The 22,193-nt window shown below is 36.3% G+C and overlaps 1 protein-coding gene across 4 annotated transcripts in view; it reads left to right on the top strand.

Moving 5' to 3' along the window:
* The window catches only part of DGKB (diacylglycerol kinase beta), a 554,780-nt gene that overhangs the window by 411,556 nt on the left and 121,031 nt on the right, over positions 1-22,193 (top strand). For all 4 annotated transcript variants that reach the window (XM_080663708.1, XM_080663707.1, XM_080663710.1 and 1 more), the window contains 2 exons: positions 3,480-3,570; positions 12,134-12,329. In XM_080663708.1, the coding sequence (XP_080519834.1) occupies positions 3,480-3,570; positions 12,134-12,329 (287 nt within the window). The remainder of the gene's footprint in view (positions 1-3,479; positions 3,571-12,133; positions 12,330-22,193) is intronic.

Here is a 22,193-nt window from a genome sequence, read left to right as displayed (position 1 = left end):
CTTAGAATTAAACTAACTGAAATAGGTTTTAATGTGTTGATGACTTAAATTATAATAGTATAAATAACTCTTTTTGGTAGGATGTTTCTCATCATGATTGCAAACACAAATTCTGTCTATGAATGCAGTAAATAAGACTTTGGTTTGAACATTTCACAGTGGGTTAAATGTCCAGTTTTCTTGTTTTTAAAGTCCAAAGCTATATGTTTTCTCTAACAAATTTGAGTTGGAATTATTTCTATCGTTTTCTAACGTGAGCTGTAAAAATAAATAGCATGCATGCTTAAATGTGGTGGGGTTTTGCTGCATTTCTACAACCCAAAGACCAGTTGGGTTGAAAAAAAATAAAATTTAACAGCTTTTAATTTGTCATGTGGAATCTGATTCTATGTGCTTTTTATGACCTCCATATATTTATCTAAGTGAAGCATAAAATGGTTGTAATAATGGAGAATTTAAAGCAGCTTTTGCACATGAGCAGTAATGCTAACTCATACGGTGAATAAAAACTGAATGTAAATTCTCAGAATGTCTGTTTCTTGTGTTTACCAAGGTGTATGTTGGTTAGCTGATATAAGCTCCTCATCATCCCTACTAAGCTATAAGAAACTTTGATGGGCAGAATGGAAAACAAATAAGGAGTGATCATTTCTATGCTATCAGAAGCTTCATATTTATATTTAATTTTCAAACTGCAATACAATATACATTAGGTCACGGAACCTGCCAAAATATAAGCTCACAGCCCTATCGTTGGGTAATGCTCTGCAATTCCACGTGGTTCCAGAGATAACCTAGGTATGGCAGAAATCAATCTAATCTAAAATCACCAGTTCCTGTTGATTCCATTTCACTTATTTCTCTTGATACGAGCCCCTCTTCTCTAGTTCCCTTGCAACTTGGTTTAGGCCTTTAATTATATTACATGTGCACTATTCCAACAACCACTTTTCTGTCCGCAATGCCAGCATTTCAACATTCCAGCCCACTTATTCATTTCTGCTAGACTTCTTTGCCCATATAACAAAGCTGGCCATGTGACTCCCCTGCCAGTAAACTTCTGTGAGCATCCTGTTAATCAATAATTTCAAGTCCAGCCCTAGCCGGTTTGGTTCAGTGGATAGAGCATCCACCTGCGGACTGAAAGGTCCCAGGTTTGATTCTGGTCAAGGGCACATGCCTGGGTTGCGGGCTCGATCCCCAGTGGGAGGAATGCAGGAGGCAGTCTATCAATGATTCTCTCTCATCATTGATATATCTCTCTCTCCCTCTCCCTTCTTTTCTGAAATCAATAAAAATATATTAAATTTTTTTTTTCAAGTCCAAACCCCTTAACTTGGCCAACATGTTTCTGAAGCACACCCTTCTTAGCTTGCAGTCAGCATTCTCTGAAGTTACATTGCTCAGAATCTGTCACATCTTCCCCCTGTTGGCCTTCTATTACTTAGCTATTAAAATGTCACCTTCTCTTCTGAAACTCTGGACTCCCTGAGGTAAAAGTAGCTGATTTATTGAAGTGTTTTCTCACAATATGTTGCTCATATTTCACATGGAGATTAAATTTTAAATTATCTTATATACCCATAATCTTACAACATTCTGAACTCCTTGTAGACTAAGATAATTGCATTTATATTTGTATCTATAACACTAGACACAGTAGCATATGGAGGTGAATGTTCTCACTAAACATTTGTTAAATGAATGAATATATGAATAAATGAATCCAGAAAGGTCTGGGTAAAACTGCCATATAAAAAATGTTGTTAGAAAACTTACTGAATGTAGAAAACAGTTCTAAACAGTCATGAAACGTGTACTAATTATTATTCTAAGGTTGTCATGAGACCACCTCATATAGACCAGTATTTTCCTCTCAATATTCTGAGTGATATAATTTTCATCAGAATGATGGCTCATTAGGAAAATATTTTTTTAGTTTTACATAACTTTAGCCAGTGTACAAATTTGTAGACATACAACTATAAAGTAGGTATTTGCATTAATTTTCATATAAATTTGCACGTGGGTCCAGGCACGCAGATTTTGGTGTTAAATGTTTATCCCAGTTCTATCTAACTACCAGCATCTATTTTTATGTACTCAGATATATGAAATCAGGCCATTAACCCCCCCCCCCCAAAAAAAAAGTTCTCTAGAAAAGAATAAGGATTCATAGTGTTACAATCCACTGAAACCTATATTGGTCTTCATTATTGGTCTGAATATGTGATTAATATAAGAAGAGCTAATGAAAATTTTTATTAAATTAATAAAACCATCTATGAGGCTAAATAGTGAATACTACATCTAGATGGATGAGATTACTTTTATAATTTGTGATGTCATATCAGAGAACTATTTTTGATATATCATAATAATAAGCACTGTGTTAGGTTTTATGTAATTTTCCATAAGTAAATTATAATTTAATTAAGTAGTAAGCTCCTTGCCAAAGGTATTTTTAATTGTTGAAATGTTTTACATGCTAATGTGAAAGGCACATAGCAATATTTATGCCAAAAAAAAAATAATTTAATGGGAGGGGCATACTTAAATATTATAACAAATTTATTTCTGTTTGTTTTTATGTGTGAAAGCATGTATCTCATTTTACCTATTTTCTTCTAATATCCATACCTCATTAGGATATGTATGATTAAAAACTGCATTTTGTCATAAGATTAAATTTTCAAATCCAATACTTGGTAACATAAAAATCTAGTCAAATTTTGTAAACTTATATTAAATGATCATAAATTGAACTAACTGTCGCAAAGAAATAAAGATATGCTCAGTGGGTCATTGGAGAAAATACATTTTGAATATCTTACTTCCATATTAATTACTGAAATATTTTAAACTATATTTTTGAAACTTTGTTATATTGATAAAATGTTGTATCTTTAGCTCTTTTATGCTGTATCATAATTTCCCACTATTGCTCATATAAAAAAGGACACTATATTAATGAAATAATGAATGGTTATTCCTCCAATACTAAATTTTATCATTATGGATAACTACCATTTTAATATGCTATCCAATTATGTCAATTATTGAATACATAGCCATCTGGAAAAATCTAACATTTTTACTTAGTTTCTTTTTTTCCCATGAAAAGCCAAGACATTTTTCTCTTTATGACTGGCTGGTCTAAGATGAAGTCATCCATGAACAAGCTAAGAATAATAAGCACTAAAATCATATTTTAAAATCTGAGCAACTAATATATAGAAAAGTCAAAGGTATACTTGAATCTGTCAGATCAATACATTCCTGTAATTCCCTCAGGGACAATCATACAATTTGACACCAACATTTAAGCTTTGAAAATTATGTGGCCATCTGTTACAGCATGGATGATACATGCCCTCAAACCTTTTCTAACACTTATAACACAAGACAGGGCTACCTCATTTAAAAATTCCTTTCTGTTATTCATAATTGCCCAAATGGCTTGTTCTTTTTTTTTTCAGAATGAAGAACAAATTTTGGTATTTTGAGTTTGGAACCTCTGAAACTTTCTCAGCAACCTGCAAGAAGCTACATGAATCTGTAGAAATAGAAGTAAGAATAATGAATTCTCATAATACTATGAAATGGCTTGAGTTTGGTTATTAATATGTTTTTGGTACTACATGGAAGGAGTTAAGTTTTGAGCAATCCATATAGCTTTATCCATGATCCTAAATTTCATTTCTGTCAGTCATTGGGAATCTAGTACTATCTGAAATATTAGTATAAAGTTAAGTTTGAGTATGAGTTATTTTAATACAATATAAAAGGAGAGTTGGAACACAACTTTAGAAACCAATGGAGAAGTTACTGGGCATAGTGTGGATACAAAAAAAAAGTAAGATAAAAGAAAGTACTTGAAGAGAAGAGAAAAGTTGCAAGATACATTAAAAAAACTTATTATTTTCAGGTCTCAGTATCTTATAACCTTTAAAACCCAGTTCACGAAAATTGTACTTACTTTCATGAATGCAGGTTAAAAAGTATACTTTTCCATTCCATTCATTAACTAGATTTTCTCAGTTCCTGGGGTTGCCATTTCCCCATTACATTTATAGCAAGTGGAAAAGCCAAGACAGAGAGCAAAGATAGCAAGAAAAGATATATTTGAAAAAGATTTGTAGCAAATAGGTCTACCAAAATGTATAGACACTAGAAGTAAAAATTTTGGAGATGGGTTATAATAGAAATTGACTTAGTTTTATTGAGAAATTTTAGGGGTTAAAGAAAAAGGAATAGCTAACGTTTGATAAGTGTTGAAGACAAACCATAAGAACAGAACTATGAACCAAGAACATTTAATGACTAGCTGATATGAATTGAGAAATATGAATTAAGAAAATAAATGCATAACTTGTCCTCTGAGACCTACATCATTAGTGGCATATACTCAGGTAATAAGTTTGGTAAACAAACGTAGTTATGGACCACATAGTATCATAATGGCCGGCTTGGTTCCTTATCCTACCTTTCCAATTTACTGTTAAAGGAAAGAACAGCAAATTTCAGATGTTATTTCAGAATGTAACTTTTTTGCCCTTTAATTTCATTATGTTGATGAATAAAGTGAAGTATTAGGAGAATGGGTGGTCACAAAATGGAAAATGTCCTTCATGACTGAATTAAATGATAACCCTGAAAGGAATATAATCACAAAGAGGTGAAGGGTTTGGGCCCAACATCAACCTTCTGTGATTACTGTTCATAAATATATATATATATATGTGTGTGTATATTATTTATATATTTATAGTGTTATATATTTATACTGTTGTACATGTGCATATGCACATATATTTATTAACAATACCTAAATCTCCCTTCCCTCCTGAAATGTTATTTTTAAAAATCCATTATTTAGTGGATATTGAACATGTCTTGCCCTCAGAATGTTCAAATAAAATCTGTAGAAGAAGGCAAAAATGAAAAAATTGTAAGTATGGCTTCTGGTTGAATGTAGAGTACATGGTCTACCTTTCCTTGCCTTATCTTAGCACTGAACACAGATTGGAAAAAAATGAACTAGGAGAGATACTCCTTGTTATGCATAGGAAAACTCAAGTTGTCAGTCTTTCCAACTTAACTTATATATTCAGTACAACACCCCAGCATTATTTTGTAATATTGACAACTGATTCTAAAGTTTATATGGAGAGTTAAAGACCCAGAACAAATTGAAAAAGAACAGAACTGGAGACTGACACTACCTAACTTTAAGACTTTGTGTAAAGCTGCAGTACTCAAAACAGCGTGATATTGGTGAAGGAATAGACCAATAAATCAAGGGAACAAGCGAGAGGTCCCAGAAACAGACCCCCATAAATACTGATCTTTGACAAAGGAGGGAATGTAATACATTAGGGAAAAAAAGGCTTTTAAACAAATGGTTCTGAAACAACGAGGCATCCACAAGCAAAAAGAAAAAAAAAAGAAAAAAGAAAAAAATCTAGACATAGACCTTCACTCTTTTTTTTTTAAATGGAATACTGATTTCCATTTTTTTTCTTTATTGATTAAGGTATTACATGTGTCCTTATCCCCCCATTGACCCCACACACCCCCACTCATGCCCTCACCCCCCTGGTGTCTGTGTCCATTGGTTAGGCTTATATGCATGCTTACAAGTCCTTTGGTTGATCTCTCCCCCTTACCGCCACCCTCCCCTACCTTCCCTCTGACCTTCACTCTTAACAAAAATTAACTCAAAATGGATCAAAAGTCCTATAAAATGCAAACTTATAAGACTTTTAGAAGATAATGTAGGAAAAAAAAATCTAGATGGCCTTGGATATGGCGATGCCTTTTTAGATACACTCCAAAGATAGGAGGAAACAATCAATGAGCTGGACTTTGTTGAAATTAAAAACTCTGCTCTGTGAAAGACAATGTCAAGAAAATGAGGAAGCGAGCCACCAATGGAGAGAAAATATTTGCCAAGGACATATCTGATAAAGGACACTGATCCAAAATATACAAAGAACTCTTAAAACTCAACATTAAGAAAATAAACAATTCCATTGAAAAATGAGATGAAGATTTTAACAGACACTTCACCAAAAAAGATACACAGAGAGCAAAGAAACGATACTCCAATGCAAAGGAAAACAATGACCTACCACTACCTGCCTGTTAGAAACCTGAAAACATCAAATGCAGGTGTGGATATGGAGAAAGAGGAACTCTTTCATTGCAGGTGGGAATGCAAAATGACAGAGCTACTTTGGAAAACAGTTTGGCACTTTCTTTTTTTTTTTTTTTACTTTACATTATTTTAATTTCTTTTTTTAAAATTTCTTTATTGATTAAGGTATTACATATGTGTCCTTATCCCTCCATTGCCTCCCTACCCCTCCCCCACTCATGCCCTCACCCCCCTGGTGTCTGTGTCCATTGGTTAGGCTTATATGCATGCATACAAGTCCTTTGGTTGATCTCTCCCCCTTACCCCCACCCTCCCCTACCTTCCCTCTGAGGTTTGACGGTCTGATCCATGCTTCTCTGTCTCTGGATCTGTTTTTGTTCATTAGTTTATGTTGTTCATTATATTCCATAAATGAGTGAGATCATGTGATATTTACCTTTCTCTCTTTCTTACAAAACTAAATATACTCTTACCATATGATCCATCAATTATACTTATTAGAGTTGAAACCAAAAGGCATTGAAAACTTAGGTCCATGCAAAAACCTGTACATGGATAATTATAACAGCTTAATTAGTAATTACCAAAACTTGGAAGCAAACAAGGGGTTCTTCAGTAGTTGAATGGATGCATATATTCACACAATTATGTCTTTATGTGTCACAAAATAAAAAATGTTCAAGGAAAAGGTTGCATCATATAGCAAAAGATATTTGAATGAAAATCAATGAAAATCAATTGACATCTTATAGAATAACTACTTAGAATGTTCCCCCAAAAAATAAGGGCACTAGAACTAAACTATTTATCTTAGGCTGTGTTTCTACATGCGCTCACGTCTGACTTACCTTCTCTGCCTTTACTGGCTTGTTCTGAAAATCACTATAGTAACATTTATAAGTCAGAACCAGAGCCATGCACTTTCCATTCTGTTGTTGCAAATCTCAAAATACTGTGATAATTTGATGTATTCATCTTGATTCTAAAATTTGGGGTGTGTGTGTGTTTGTGTATAAGGATGATAATATAAAATCTGCTTCTCTACTTTTTAATGAATCCAGTCTATCATATTAGTAGAATATTCCTTTCTGCCCTCAAGGTTACTTCATAATTAAATATAACAAAAACAGCAATTTAGAAATTCGATTCTGTTTCCTGTTGCTTCCTATTTGGCCTAAAATTATACCAACTATGGTTTGAAAATATATACCAGAGAATAAAACCACTCCAGTACAAGAGTGCCTCATGTAATAGGTAAATATATTTTATAAGCAGCCTCTTCAAAACACATTTACTGCATGACCCTTCATTTCACATTTCTCTTTTATACAGGAAGCTTTTTCCAAAAGGGTTGAATATTTAGAATAATATGAATATCATGAGATACCAGTTTATAATGATACTAGAGGCCCGGTGCATGAAATTTGTGCACGGGAGGGTGGGGGTCCCGCAGCCCGGCCTGCACCCTCTCACAATCTGGGACACCTTGGGGGTTGTCCAACTGCCAGTTTAGGCCCGATCCTGTGGGGATCGGGCCTAAACTGGCAATTGGACATCTCTCTCACAGTCTGGGACACTGGCTCCTAACTGCTCGCCTGCCTGCCTGCCTAATCACCCCTAAGCACTCTGCCTTCCTGCCTGATAGCCCCTAACCACTCTGCCTGCCTGTCTGATCACCCATAGCCACTTGCCTGCCTGCCTGATCACCCCTAACTGCCTCTGCCTGCCTGATCACCCCTAACTGCTCACCTGCCTGCCTGATTGCCCCTAACCTCTCTGCCTGCCTGCCTGATCACCCCTAACCAACTCTGCCTGCATGCCTGATCACCCCTAACTGCTCACCTGCCTGCCTGATTGCCCCTAAACCCTCTGCCTGCCTGCCTGATGCCCCTAACTGCTTGTCTGCCTGCCTGATCGCCCCTAACTTCCTCAGCCTTGGCCCCCGCCACTGCAGCTTCATCCAGAAGGATGTCCAGAAGGTTGTTCAGCTGTCCGGTCTGATTAGTATATTAGGCTTTTATTATTATAGATAGCTAAGTTTTATCTATTATTAATTAAACCTCATGCTTGGTGCTAAGCAATGCAAACACATTATAGGCAGTCCTCAGGTTACATTGGACTCCACGTATGCCATTTCATGGTTACATCACCATCTTCCATTTATTTATAAAAAGAAAAAAGTTCCGTCATTTCAACATATGTACATATGTGCTTTATGTTTTTTATTATTTACTGTATTTACCACAAGTAAAGGTCAGGAATTGTTATCTTTTAAATTTTTTTTTACTGTTTCACTTCATTACTGCTGTGTATGTGCTCCATGTGAGTGACGTAGGTGCTTACGTAGGTGGGTTCCGACTTACAGTGAAAATCGCATTACGTCATGCTGTAGAAACAGATCTCTGACGTAACCCGAGGACCTACTGTATTTGAGTTAGTCTGCCTCAAAATCCTATGTATTAAAGAGATTTTATCTCTCCATTGCAGAATTGAACAGATGAACATTTTCTTTAGTAATTTAAGATGAATAAGAATTGTGTTGCTGCCAAAAGTTTTAAATCTAAGGAAACAAATAAATTGTAGATTTTATACATATGTGTATATGTGTATAAACTGATGATGTATAATGTATATGGTGAGAGAGAGATTAACAAAGTTGAAATTTTTAATTTTCAGGATATCAGTTATCTTCTAATTTTGTTACAAAAAATAAATGAAAAATTAAAAGTTTTAAAATTTCAATATAATATATTAAAAGCAAAGTTTGTATTAAATGATTTGGGAAAGGCACCTAAGGGTCTTATGTTTTATTAAGCAAAATATGAATAAATTTTATCTGACCTCAGCATAAAGTTAGACTCACTATGAAAAAATTTACAGTTTATCATTAATTTTATCTTATCAAATTTATTATCCACATTTACAGCTCTCCAGTGTTACTCACATGTTTTGAATTTTCCTATCAAATTAACTGAATCTAAAACACTAAATTCACATATAAAAGCTTTCCCTTAACACCTTTGTATAGTATGGTGCAGGGTATATTAGTAAACCAGAATTCAAATGCATTGGAAAAAATAATTTTTAAACCATCTTCTTTTCTTTTAGGTAAATTTCTATGGAATAAGAGCTTCCCTTTAAAACCAAAAAGAGTAGACAATGGCATCCCAGCTTTGCACTTTGCAAATAGCCCCCATTGTACTATATGCTAACGACCTTTTTTCTACATAATAAAAATATTCAGGATTTATTGACTAACCGAGGCTGTTAGCTTTTAAGCTTTTACATTCTTTTCCTCTGTAGCTACCTTTTTAAAAATCATAAATCTTTGAAACAGATGAAAATATTATCTGACACAGTATTATAACTTGTTTATATTTCATAGCTCTCACCTCAGCTTTTATTTCCATGCACTCCGCTGGTGCGCACCAGACCATTCCTGGTCTCCATCAGAACGAGCACTGAAAGTTTCCTGACTAACGAACATAATGTTAAAGCAAACAGAGGAAGGTAGTCTGGGGTCAAGAACTAGTGGAAACAAATCATTAACAAATAGCAGTTTATGTAAGGACACTGTCCTCCTCTCATAGGAACCTCCATGTTCTTCATAATCCTTTACTGGGACTCAATGATTTTTTTTTTAACTTTGGTAAAGACCTACTTACCCTGTTTCCTTAAAACTACATGTGACCAGACACTGAAGATTGAAAACATGAGTAATAGTATACACTGATATTTTTCAATTGTCACATGTAGCTTCCCCAGTTCATTATTTTAAGCCTATTTGCCAATGTGCTTTCCTTTTAGGCATAAGAACAAAGGAAGACTTCTTTACTAATTTTGAAAGTAACTTGTCACAGTGGGGTTCTAAGGCCTAGTCACATAATTGTCTTAGTGTCCTACCTGCTGTGTTCAATATTGAGTGAAAATGGAAGCCAGGCCCCAACTTCAGTTTATTTCTCCCTTCTTCTGTTATTTAAGTGATTTTAGTCGGTTTGGGGGAAACCAGACCTTTATAAATTAACAGCAGGGAAATACCAAAGGTGTCAGATTGCATATTTATCATCTTTTTCGTGTAATACTTAAATATGTATTAAGAAGTGACTGACATAAATTAGGCAGATTTCAGAAGCCACAGGCCATGGCTTGTAGGGGACCCCCTTCTGCTTGACATTTCATCCTTGTCAAAGATCAAATTATTTTAATTTAGGCTGCAAATTATAAGGAATGAAGACTTCTTTGTGGGAATTCCCTGTGGTAATCTGACTTTTGTTGTTACTGCTGCTTGTCAGTGTGCAAAAGATATAATATGCATGCAAATAAGGTTAAAAAATATGTACTATCTAATTATCCAGCCAGTACATTCCACTTGAAGACAGTGGGAGGCCTGACACACAGTATGTGTTTGATTCATTGAGGCCTGCAGGGTATTTACACAAGATTACTTTTAATTATGAAATTAATATATGTTTATCTAGAATATATAGCAGTAAGTGAATATACACACGAGTAGAATTCTTTAGTAAAAAGAAATCATCTTAATTTAATACATGAAAAGGAAGAAAAAAATCACTTGTTTCTGGGGTGGAGGGTGGGGGGTGGGGGAGGAAGAGAAGACATCCTGCAGACCTTGGTTTCACCCTCATTGAAGCAGTTTGAATGAAAACTTGGCACCTTCTCTAGAATTTGTTTCTAGCCCTGCCAAGTAGGCTCAAGATGTGGTGCTTTATTTCACAGTGTTTACATTTTAGTGACTACGATGCAGTATGAGGTTCAGTGTGATGAGGCAGAAGTGGAAAAGGATAAAGATTTTCTATTTGTTTCTTTTTTGTTTTTATCGTGTTGACATAGCATTAGCTCTTCTAGGTTCAGAAATCATGATTGCCATGAGAAAGAAAACGATGATGCCTCTCAATGTCTTTTTCCTGGACTATGACATGATACATAAAACAATCCCACTGCCAGATACCCTTCAAGTTCTGAAATACATATTCCCAACCAAGTTTTTGTAAACTAAACTTATGTATTTACATCTCTCTTCTCATACTGACTTATAATTGAACATGGAAGAACAATGTCTGGGTTTTATTTGTAATTACTACCACTTTAGAAAACTCAAAAAGAAATGAGTGACTCCAAAAATACAGTGTAGCCTTGTCACTCTCTACACATGTCCATCAGTGGAAATGAAGAGAGAATTCAAAATATTTTAAAATTTACCACTGTGTCTGTTAGCAAGTTTTGTATTTTTCAGACAAACGGAAAAAAACCTGCCTAATTAATCGTTTTTATTTTTTAATTCATTGTTACAGCAGCTATAAAGTGATGATGGGTTGGCGATTACATTTACTACTACTCTTGGCATTTCCCTCACTCAGCCTGCCTAGTCCTCCATATTCATTTAGACAACTGTGTCTCATCGCCTTTAATGCTGTATTTGGAACTTGATCTAGAAAAACAAAAACAAAAAACCATCATTGGCCATTCTAATGTAATTCAGAGCTCATGCAAATTCTGTTTTGTACTTTTCTTTTTTCAAAAGTCTCTTCTTATTCACTTTCTCTTAATAGTGCCTTGAAGTGTGTTCTAAATAGGAGGCAATCATTAAAATTTCCACCTAAAATTTGACCAAACTTCCCAGAGTCAAGCTTTTTGTAACACATTGGAAATTTATAACTTGTTATACATGCAGACACTAACGCGTCTCTTTCCCAAAGGTTTTCTGTAAACAAAAAGACACTGATGATTCAATTTGATCATTTTTAAAGAGTCTGTATAACAGGTTAATGTTATTGTCTGTTTTATATTTTATATTGACATTTAGGGTAAATATTGAAGTGTTCTTGAAAAGCTTATTTAGAAATGACAAGATTATGGATTTTAAAGTTCTTATTAAAAGATAAAGAAATACAAAAGGAGAAATCAAGAAAGAAAGACAAAATATCTTTCTGTTCCTTTCTTTTTACTGATCAGTGTGATGGAGTTCAGATAGATTTAATAAACATCTCTCTGGAAGGAATTGCTATCTTGAATATACCAAGCATGCATGGAGGATCCAATCTTTGGGGAGAGTCTAAGAAAAGACGAAGCCATCGTCGGGTAGAGAAGAAAGGGTCTGACAAAAGGACCACACTCACAGATGCCAAAGAGTTGAAGTTTGCAAGTCAAGGTAAGTTTTCTCACTTTATTTGTTAAATTTATTTTAATCTGCTTTCAGAGACTACATCAAAATTAACGAATATCCCATTCCGCGATCATCTATATATTTGTAAGTTGTATTTTTTAATCAGATATGCATGTGTGATTAAATTATATCATAATAGATTCTACAATCATGTGTACACTGGCTGTATTTTTTTTTTACTCCTTTATTCTCTCGGGTATATAATATCCTACAGACAATAAATACATCTGGATATTTAGGGTATAATAACATAGCATATATTGTACATTAAATCTGGAATGTGATTGTCTTGCTCAGGGTGTTCTAGTTGCTCTAACAAGGGCTAGTTAAAACTTTCCTAAGGTTGTGCTGCAAGAATTTTTATTCGTGCCTTTGCTCAGTCAGGCTGTGACATTGAAGTATCTTATATTAAGCTGTTGTTCTAAGTACCATATATAATTGCATGTTTAAATATCCCACAATAAATTTCAATCATCTGCTATTATTTCAGAAATTTAATAACAACAATTAGGAAACCTTGGGAATGGGGGCAAAGGACGAACAAAATATGATAGAATAGTTGTGATTCAGAATTTTCAATGACATTGTAAAATATATCACATTGGGACTTGACAACCAACTCCTGTTGATAGATTTTATAAGCAAAGATAAATTGATAGCATTCTAATAAGTTATCATGTCCAAATAATTTATGGCTATTATCCATACTATTTCTTTACCTTTTAGAATCTGCCTAATTCTATTAATGACATTCAGATGTCTAAGAAAACACACTGGCTCCGCCCAGTGCAAAGACAAAATGTGAAGTTGTTATAGGCTTATTATGAACCCAATAAAATAACGTGTGTGTTTTTTAATTAAATAAATGTGAGGAGGGTTGTTAGGCTTGATGGTGATAGGACGTGGCTTTATGTTTTAATGTCTTCAGGTGTCTGATTCAAGTTTCAGCAGAAGGCAGTGACTTCTGTTATGTGGAATTTGGTGACTATGAGAGTGACAAAGATTGATGCAGAAAGCATTAGGTATCCTCTTGAAAGAAGTGCTTATTACAACCTGCCAATGACAAAGATTTTGATGCCCCTTAGATGTGTAGGTAATCCTAAAGAGGTACATCGTGAAAAGTAGTGTAATTTATTTTCATTTCAAATTACATTTAACTTGCAATATTATTTTGTATTGGTTTCAAGTGTACAGCCTAGTTGTTAAGACAATCACATACTTTACAAAGTGTTCTCCCCTATATTTTCACTACCCACCTGGCATCATATGCATTTAATCACAATATTATTGACTCTATTCCCTATGCTGTATTTTATGTCCCCATGACTACCAATCTGTACTTCTTAATCCCTTCACCTCTTTCACCCAGTCCCCCAACCCCCTCTCCTCTGGCAACCACAAGTCTGCTTTTTGCATCTATAGTCTGTTTCAATTTTGTTTATTCATTCATTATTTTCTTTTGATTCCACATATAAGTTAAATCATATGGTATTTCTCTTTTTCTCTTTTTCAAAAGTAGTGTAACCTATATAATAAAAGCCTAAGTGACCATTACAGCAGAATGACCAGAATGACCTATCGCTGTGATGCGCACTGACCACCAGGGGGCAGGCACTCAATGCAGGAGCAGCCTCCTGGTGGTCAGTGTGCTCCCACAGGGGGAGCGCTGCTCTGCCAGAAGCTGGGCTCACTGCTGGCGAGTGCAGCATAGTGGTGGGAGCCTTTCCCGCCTCCACGGCAGTGCTAAGGAGCATCGAGCCAAGTGGTAAGGAGCAGCGAGCAGGCGGGCGGTAAGGAGCGAGGGCTCCCAGACTGCGAGAGGGTGCAGGCCGGGCTGAGGAACACTCCCCTCCCCTGCCTCACTGCACGAATTTCATGCACCGGGCCTCTAGTTTAATATAAGTGAGTTTATACCAAATTAATTAAAGTGCTTTATGCTCAAAATGAAAACAACTATATAAAAACATGGGGAAATTTTAAAGGAGAAATACATGGGCAAAATGAGCAGTTTGGGGCTCTATGAATTTAAAGCTGAAGGGAATTATATATAACTAGAAGCCCAGTGCACAAAGTTCGTGCACTTGGGGGGGTGGCGGGTGGCCCTCAGCCTGGATTTCGAGAGGGCACAGGCCAAGCCAAGGGACCCCACAGGTGCATGATCAGGGCTGGGGAGGGATGCGGGAGGTTGGCCAGCAGGGAAGGGACCACGGGAGGGCTCCAGGGCATGTCTAGCCCGTCTCACTCAGTCCCAATTGGCCAGACCCCAGCAGCAAGCTAACCTACCAGTCAGAGGTCTGCTCCCTGGTGGTCAGTGTACATCATAGCGAGCGGTTGAGCGGCTTTAGCATATCATTAGCATATTATGCTTTGTTTGGTTGAATGGCCAAATGGACGACTGGACACTTAGCACATTAGGCTTTTATTACATCCTATATAATAACAGAGGAATATGCAAAAGAGCTGGGGCGCCATAACATCATGACCAAACAGCAGGGACCTGAGGCTGCATGGTGCCTGGCTGGGCCAAGGGACCTCAGGCCACGCCTCCCACCTGGCAGGGCTTGACAGGGGAACTCAGGCCGTGCCCCCAACCCTAGCTTCAGGCTGAGAGACCTCATGCTGCACTGCCCCCCTGCCCCGGCGCTGGGCCAGGGGACCTCACGCCACGCCCCTTGCCTGGTGGAGCTTGACAGAGACTTCATGCCGTGCCCCCCCACCCCAGTGCCAGGCCAGGGGAATTCAGGCTGTCCCCCCCACCCCTGTGCTGGGCCAGGGGACCTCAGGCCACACCCCCCCCCCACCCTAGGCTCCGGGCCAGGGGACCTGAGGCTGCACCCCAACCCAGTGTAGCTTGACGGGTACCTAAGATTGCACCCCCAACCCAGAGGGACTTGATGGGGGTGGGGCCCGCCAGATCTGGGTCTCACCCAATGCGGGTAGGGCCAGCCGGGTCTGGGTCTCCTGTGTTTTCAAAGCACATGCAGATAGTGGGCGGTGACTTGACTCTGGGTCCCGCAGCACACCCCAGACTCTGACAAGAGGGAGATTTTCATATACATTTTACTTATTTTCTTTCATCTCTGACACTTCTATTATAGAGAAAGGGCAAATAGCAATATTAAAATATTTCCTCTAATTAATTCCTATTTAATATGCATGAATTTCATGCACCGGGCCACTAGTAGGATTATAAACTTCTAAGATTTAATGTGGTTAATATTGCATTTATATTTAAATAGTACTTCAGTAAATTTCTAAGAAAGTTAACAAAAAATTTCTAAATATTAAAATTAGTTCAAGGACCATACTAAGATCAAACATAAAAAGCTCTGCTCTCTTCCTAGGGAAGCAATGAGTAGATATACATTACATAGTAATATAGTCTATGCAATCAAAAAGAGTTTTATCTATATTATATATACATATAATAATTTTCAGGTTTATTTTTATAGTTGGTCACTACATACCAATGCTTACCATGTACTTTGCATGTAGATATTACTGTTAAATATCTGAATTGATTCTCAATGCTCAACTGCCAACTACGTTCACCCACCGAGCTGTTAAAACTCTTAAGACTCATAGGTATGTTTTACCAAGGCAAGTGTGTATGCCCTCTATGGAGCTACTACAGACATACCATTTACTGGCCTCAATCTTCTTCTCTGTATGCTTTTCTCAATAATACACATTTGGAATAAAGCACAGAGATATCAGCCAGAGCCATTCTCATGGACTGTCAGTGCTCATAACTATAGGAATCTCTTCCCATTTTACCTTCTTTCTGTGTAAAGCAATTGGGACATAATTTTCATAAACGTGGGAAAGGAGAAAGTGGAAATCTATAGAGTTTATGACTTAGGGATACTTATTCTCAGTACAAAATGGAGAAAAACAGTAGAAATTAGAGTTTTTGAAGATCATTGTGTGAACAATAACAGAAAAATGTTTGTAACAAACTTGGCTCAATTTTTTTGTTCCCCCTCTTACTGAACTATGCTTATAGGGTTTAATTTTATTTCAAGGTAAGTGTGATTTCATTGATAAAAATGACCTTATCAGCTAAATGTAAAAAGTAGACTAGTATATGTGAATTACTTTTTCTTTTTAATTAAATTTCCCAAGAAAATGTTTTATTTTGATACTAGAGGCCCCGTACATGAAATTCATGCACGGGTGGGTGTGTCCCTCAGCCCAGCCTGCACCCTCTCCAATCTGGGGGCAGCCATCTTGTGTGTTGGAGTCATGGTCAATCTGCATAGTACTCTTTTATTAGATAGGATAGAGGCCTGGTGCACGGGTGGGGGCCAGCTGATTTGCCCTGACGGGTGTCCCGGATCAGGGTGGGGGTTCCCTTGGGGTGTGGGGCGGCCTGGGCGAGGAGCCTGTGGTGGTTTGCAGGCCAGCCATGACCCCTGGCGACCCAAGCGGAGGCCCTGGTATCTGGGATTTATTTATCTTCTATAATTGAAACTTTGTAGCCTTGAGCAGAGGCCAAGGCAGGCCAGGGCAGGCAGAAAGCTTGGCTTCCTCCATCACCCGGGGCAACTCAAGCTTCCTGCTCTCTCCAGCTCCATGTCCGCAGCCATTTTTGTTGGGACTGGTAGGTTAGCTTGCTGCTGGGGTCCAGCCAATTGGGACTGAGCGAGACAGGCTGGACACGCCCTGGAGCCCTTCCGCAGGCCCTCCCTGGCTGGCCAACTTCCCGTGTCCCTCCCCAGCCCCGATTATGCACCGATGGGGTCCCTCGGCCTGGCCTGCTCCCTCTCGCAATCTGGGCTGAGGGATCCCCCCTGAGTGCACGAATTTTGTGCACCAGGACTCTAGTGTAGCTATTTAAAAAAGAATTATCTGTTACCCTTTGAGACAGCATAGGCAGGGGTGGGCAAACTTTTTGACTCGAGGGCCACAATGGGTTCTTAAACTGGACCGGAGGGCCGGAACAAAAGCATGGATGGAGTGTTTGTGTGAACTAATATAAATTCAAAGTAAAGGAGCGGAGGGGAGAGCAAGAGAACTGGATAGAACAACCGGATCCGGCCCGCGGGCCGTAGTTTGCCCACGGCTGGCATAGGGGGACCTGGAGAATATTATGCTAAGCGAAATAAACCAGTCAAATTAAGAGAAGCATCACATGATCTCGTTCATATGTGGAAACTAAAGAACAAGATAAACTGATGAACAAGATAGATCCAGAGACATGGAAGCATGGAACAGACTGTCCAATCTCAGAGGAAAGGTGGGGGCGGGTGGTTGGGTGCGTGGGAAGAGATGAACCAATAAATGTATATGAATATGCATAACCCATGGACACAGACAATAGTGTGGTGAAGGCCTGGGGAAGAGGGTGCAGACTAGAAGAGGTCCATGGGGGGAAAAAAGAAACATTTGTAATACTTTCAAAAATAAAGATTAAATTTTAAAAAGTGTCATAGACCAAAGGTACAGGATTAAGTTTTGAGCATTAAATTCTTATATATATTATGCTGTACATGATCAGGAAGTCCTGCACAATATTTGCTTGCAATATTTGAGGATACTCACAGTATAAGTTTAGAGTATCTTCAGTTAAGGAATTCACTGGTTGGAAATTTTGGCGTTGATTTCATTCAAGTTGACGAAAATTTTAAGTAATTCACTTAATTACATTGTTGTTCCAGAAAAATATTCTATAACAGTTGGATGCAATTCTGAATCAGATTCACACTCACACTCATCTAATTCAGTGAACATTTCCTTAGTGGGTTTGTCTTTTATTGTTTTTTTTTTCTCTTTTCTTTCTTTTTTGAAATATAAATGAGTGTATAATATATAGACAGCAGGTCTTCAAGCAAAGCTGTAAGGTAGGCCGGTACATCTCCAGTTCTCTTAGCCTTAAGAGTCCATCATTCCCATTTGTACCAGTTGCTGAGTTCATCTTTGCTGCCTCCTCTTCTGAATTAATTCTAAGCACCAGCAAGATGTCTAATAAATTTATGCACATTAATGTATAAATGACTGATTGCACGAAAGTAGAGATATTTGCATTTTAAAAGAAATAAAGGTCTTCAGCTAAACCATTATTTTTCAAACTGAGTTATAACTCCAATTCTTCAGAGGTGCTCTAAAATTCTTCAGCGGTTCTAATTCATTATCACCATATTTTGGAACAATAAAAACTATAATAAAAACACCCTAAATTGTGTTCTATAAAGTAATTTTTTTTCATATTAACGACTTTCAAACCTTTAAATTGTGTTATCACACAAAAAAACAACTTCCTCTTCTCCTGCTTCTCTTCCTCCTCTTCTTCTCAGTCAATAGTAGGTAGATTCAAAAAATAGATGTATGTATATATATGTATATGTGTAGATGTTCATATGTATATACATATACAGATGTAAATTAGTAATCAATAACAGTCATATTAACTGGAGAATCTGTAGCTCTACAATGGTAATCTAAAAATATATCTTTGCATATTAAATGAGGATAATTATACAAATGGGTACATTACCACCATAGCACTTGTTAATTCAATGGAATTAAAAGGCCCACAAGCTCAGGTACTTTTGTTTGACATAGTCAACAAACAGCATAACAATCAATGGGCATGCAAACAGGTGACAATGCTAATATTTTAAAAGAAAATGGTCACTCCTGTTTGGAAAATTTTTGCTTATAAAGAAATTGCACTAGTAAGCTCACTCCCCAAAATAATAGTCTTGTACTAGTTTGTATATCAAGTGCATTTTATCACAGATTTGTGATATAAACATGTTCACCACTGCAAATAAAGAGCCAGCAAAGAAATTGAAACACATTTCAGCTAAGTATGCAGAATGAAATAAATTTGACTAATTGAAACTTCAAGTGAACATCTGAACCAGAGAGCAACTAACATCATATCATACACTTGTACTGAAAAAGTTAAAAAAACAAAAAAACAAAAAACAACGCATTAAAAGGACACCTTTCGGAAGTATTTTTTAACCGAACAGTGAGGATCTCTCAGGTAATGTGAGCAGTTTTTAGTGATTCAAATGGTTTCAGTTCTGAAGATGATAAGCCCAACTATTCCACTTTCCAGCACTGAAATCAGAATGATACAAGATAGCCAAGTGAGATGTAAAAAAAATGTGCACCATTTACAGTTACTTATCTGTCAGGGTCAGGATATTCCCAACACTACACACCCAAAACAAAATACAGAAATCAATGAAAAATAGGATGCCTGTGACACTACAGCTGTCTTCTTCAAAATAACTTCATTGTTTTCATAGATTTACTGCATTTAAAGTGGTAACAATTTAAACATTTAAAATGCATTTTTACAAATAACATTCTAAGTTTCTCTTTTATTTACTGGTTTCTAAAAAATTGCTCCTTTAAAAAAAAAAAAAGAGGTTGATTGCTTTAAAAAACTTGAAAACCACTGAGCAAAAGTAATTATATTTAAGCCATAGTTTCAAACATTTGCCAGAAGCTAAAGGGAGGTACTTTCGGGAGCAGCTGGATTTCCTGCTTAAATCCTCATTAACTGGGTGACTATCTACCCCCCCTATGGATACAGCTAGCCAGGTATATTATTAAAACTAATTAATATACGATGTCTCTATGAAACTTTCAATAATTTAATTCCCACTTACCAATGTTAATTCTCTTATTTGGACGGAATTTCCCAAAGTGTAGCATGCATTTAACTGATAGAAAATGGAGATGGTTTAAGCAGTAACAGATGAATATTTTAAAGTTTAATAGTTTACTATTATAGGTGTTTTCTCTTTATAGTAAGGGATACGTTTTTTTAAAAGTATAATTGTAATATAAATTTAATTTTTAAAATAAATTTATTTAAGTAAAAATCAAAACTAAGCAGTAATACTAGAGGTACATGGACATGAAAAAATTGAAGGTAGAACAAAAAATACTGAAGTGTGGAAAATTGCACCAGGCAAATACTTCGGCTTCCACCACTTTGTATAGTTTGCATAGCCCCAATTTTGAATACTTAGTATAAACAATATTTTTATTCTTTATCATCTTGTAAAATGTACTACGTACCAGTTTCCCAAGAATAAGCTCTCCCATGAACTTTACACTGTACACGCCCCCACCCCACCTTATTTGCTGTCTGTGCACTGTGCTAGAGAAGACTAAAACCCCGATTCCTCCTAGGACCCAGAGAGGAGAGACTGTGTATCTGATTGGCTGTCAAGAAATCTCTATACATCAAATGACTTTATTAACATATTTTTTGAAACCTCTGAAGAAGTAGGGGGAAAGAGGTCAGTTTAAAACAAATTGATCAAAGAGAATAAATGAGTTGATGTCTATGAATGCTTGGCAAAACTTGAATTTCTTTTGCCTCTGAAGATAAATAAGGTTATTGGCTCTGATGTCTTCACCTTTAAAATGGGGATGATGAGTTCTGGAGGAGCAGAGATTAATGTATGGGTGCTGTATGTTGTATTGCCTGGATAATTGCACAAGGAGCATTTAAATAGCCAGACCCAACACTTTCTATACCTTGTAAAAGTTATTCTTATCTGAAATTTGATGGTAATGGGCTTTTGTCATCCATTATCAATTTTTCTACACATTTCTATGGGTTACTTAGGATAATTTACATGGCAGTGTTTTAAGTTAACTAAATATAACTGCAACATTTTAGAACTGTAGATGATGTGTTTGGCATTCAAACACCGGCAAACAGAATAATTTCCAAGCATTTAAAGTCAGTGATTAAATCAATTAAGTTTAGAAACAAGAAAAGGATTTCATGCTTCATTATTTTGGTTGGATATTAAAATTGTTGAAAAAAGATCATGGCATTTGAGATGTTGCATTTCACAAAAATATATGGACATACTAATACCATGATAATTGTTTGAAAAGAGATAGATCCAAACATTTGCTAGCTAGTAGCCTTTAAGGAGATGTCTCAAAATGAGTTCCTAATTGTATGTTTTTAAACAACCTCCCTTGAAGTTTTCCAGCAGTAGGTAACACATACAATAGCGCAAACTTAATAAAAGCTATCAAAATATAAAAATCTGTTCCCAATTAAAGATTGCATCATTAACCCGGATGTCTTAATGTTGTGACTTTTTAAAAATAAAAGTCATGCTTCTAAAGTTTATAAACAATAATAAAACAAAATTAGAGAATATAGGACATATTTCCTGTATATAAAATTAGAACTATATTTCAAAATATAAGACCATGTATTCTTATCTTTGGCCTAGCTATCCTATAAAAGCATTTATATTATGAAGAAGCATTTATGAAATTTATTTGTCATGACACTATAAAAACTTCATAGAAACTGCTAGCCTCCTAGAAATTTGTAAAGGAGAAACCATAAATTGAATAAATTAATATTTTAGGAACAATTAAAACACTAAATGATCTTTGGGATATTTTTATATCCCTTCTGGAGCTATATAAAATATCTTTTTGTAGCTAGCATTATTTCTCCTTTTTCCCATGTTCAGCAGTCAAATTTTCAAAATTTGATATGCAGTAAAATTCCCCAAAACAAATCTGACATGCAGAATAATGGTAGAAAACTTATAGTAAAATTTATATATATATATATATATATATATATATATATATATATATATATATTTTATCCTCATCCAAGGACATTTTTCCATATGATATTTAGAGCGAGAGAGAGTAGAAGGGAGGGAGGAGGGGGAGAGAGAAACATTGATGGGAGAAAGACACATCAATTGATTGCCTCCCACATGCACCCTGCCTGGTACCAGGGATTGAGCCTGCAACCTAGGTACATGCCCTTGACCAGTAACTGAACCTGTGACTCTTCAGTCTGTGGGCTGATGCTCTAACCACTGAGAAAAA

The sequence above is a fragment of the Plecotus auritus genome (assembly GCF_963455305.1).
Source record: "Plecotus auritus genome assembly, chromosome: 4".
NCBI classification, from domain to species: Eukaryota; Metazoa; Chordata; class Mammalia; order Chiroptera; family Vespertilionidae; genus Plecotus; species Plecotus auritus.
The sequence above is the reverse complement of the archived record's forward strand: the minus strand, read 5'-3'. Positions and strand labels throughout refer to the sequence as shown.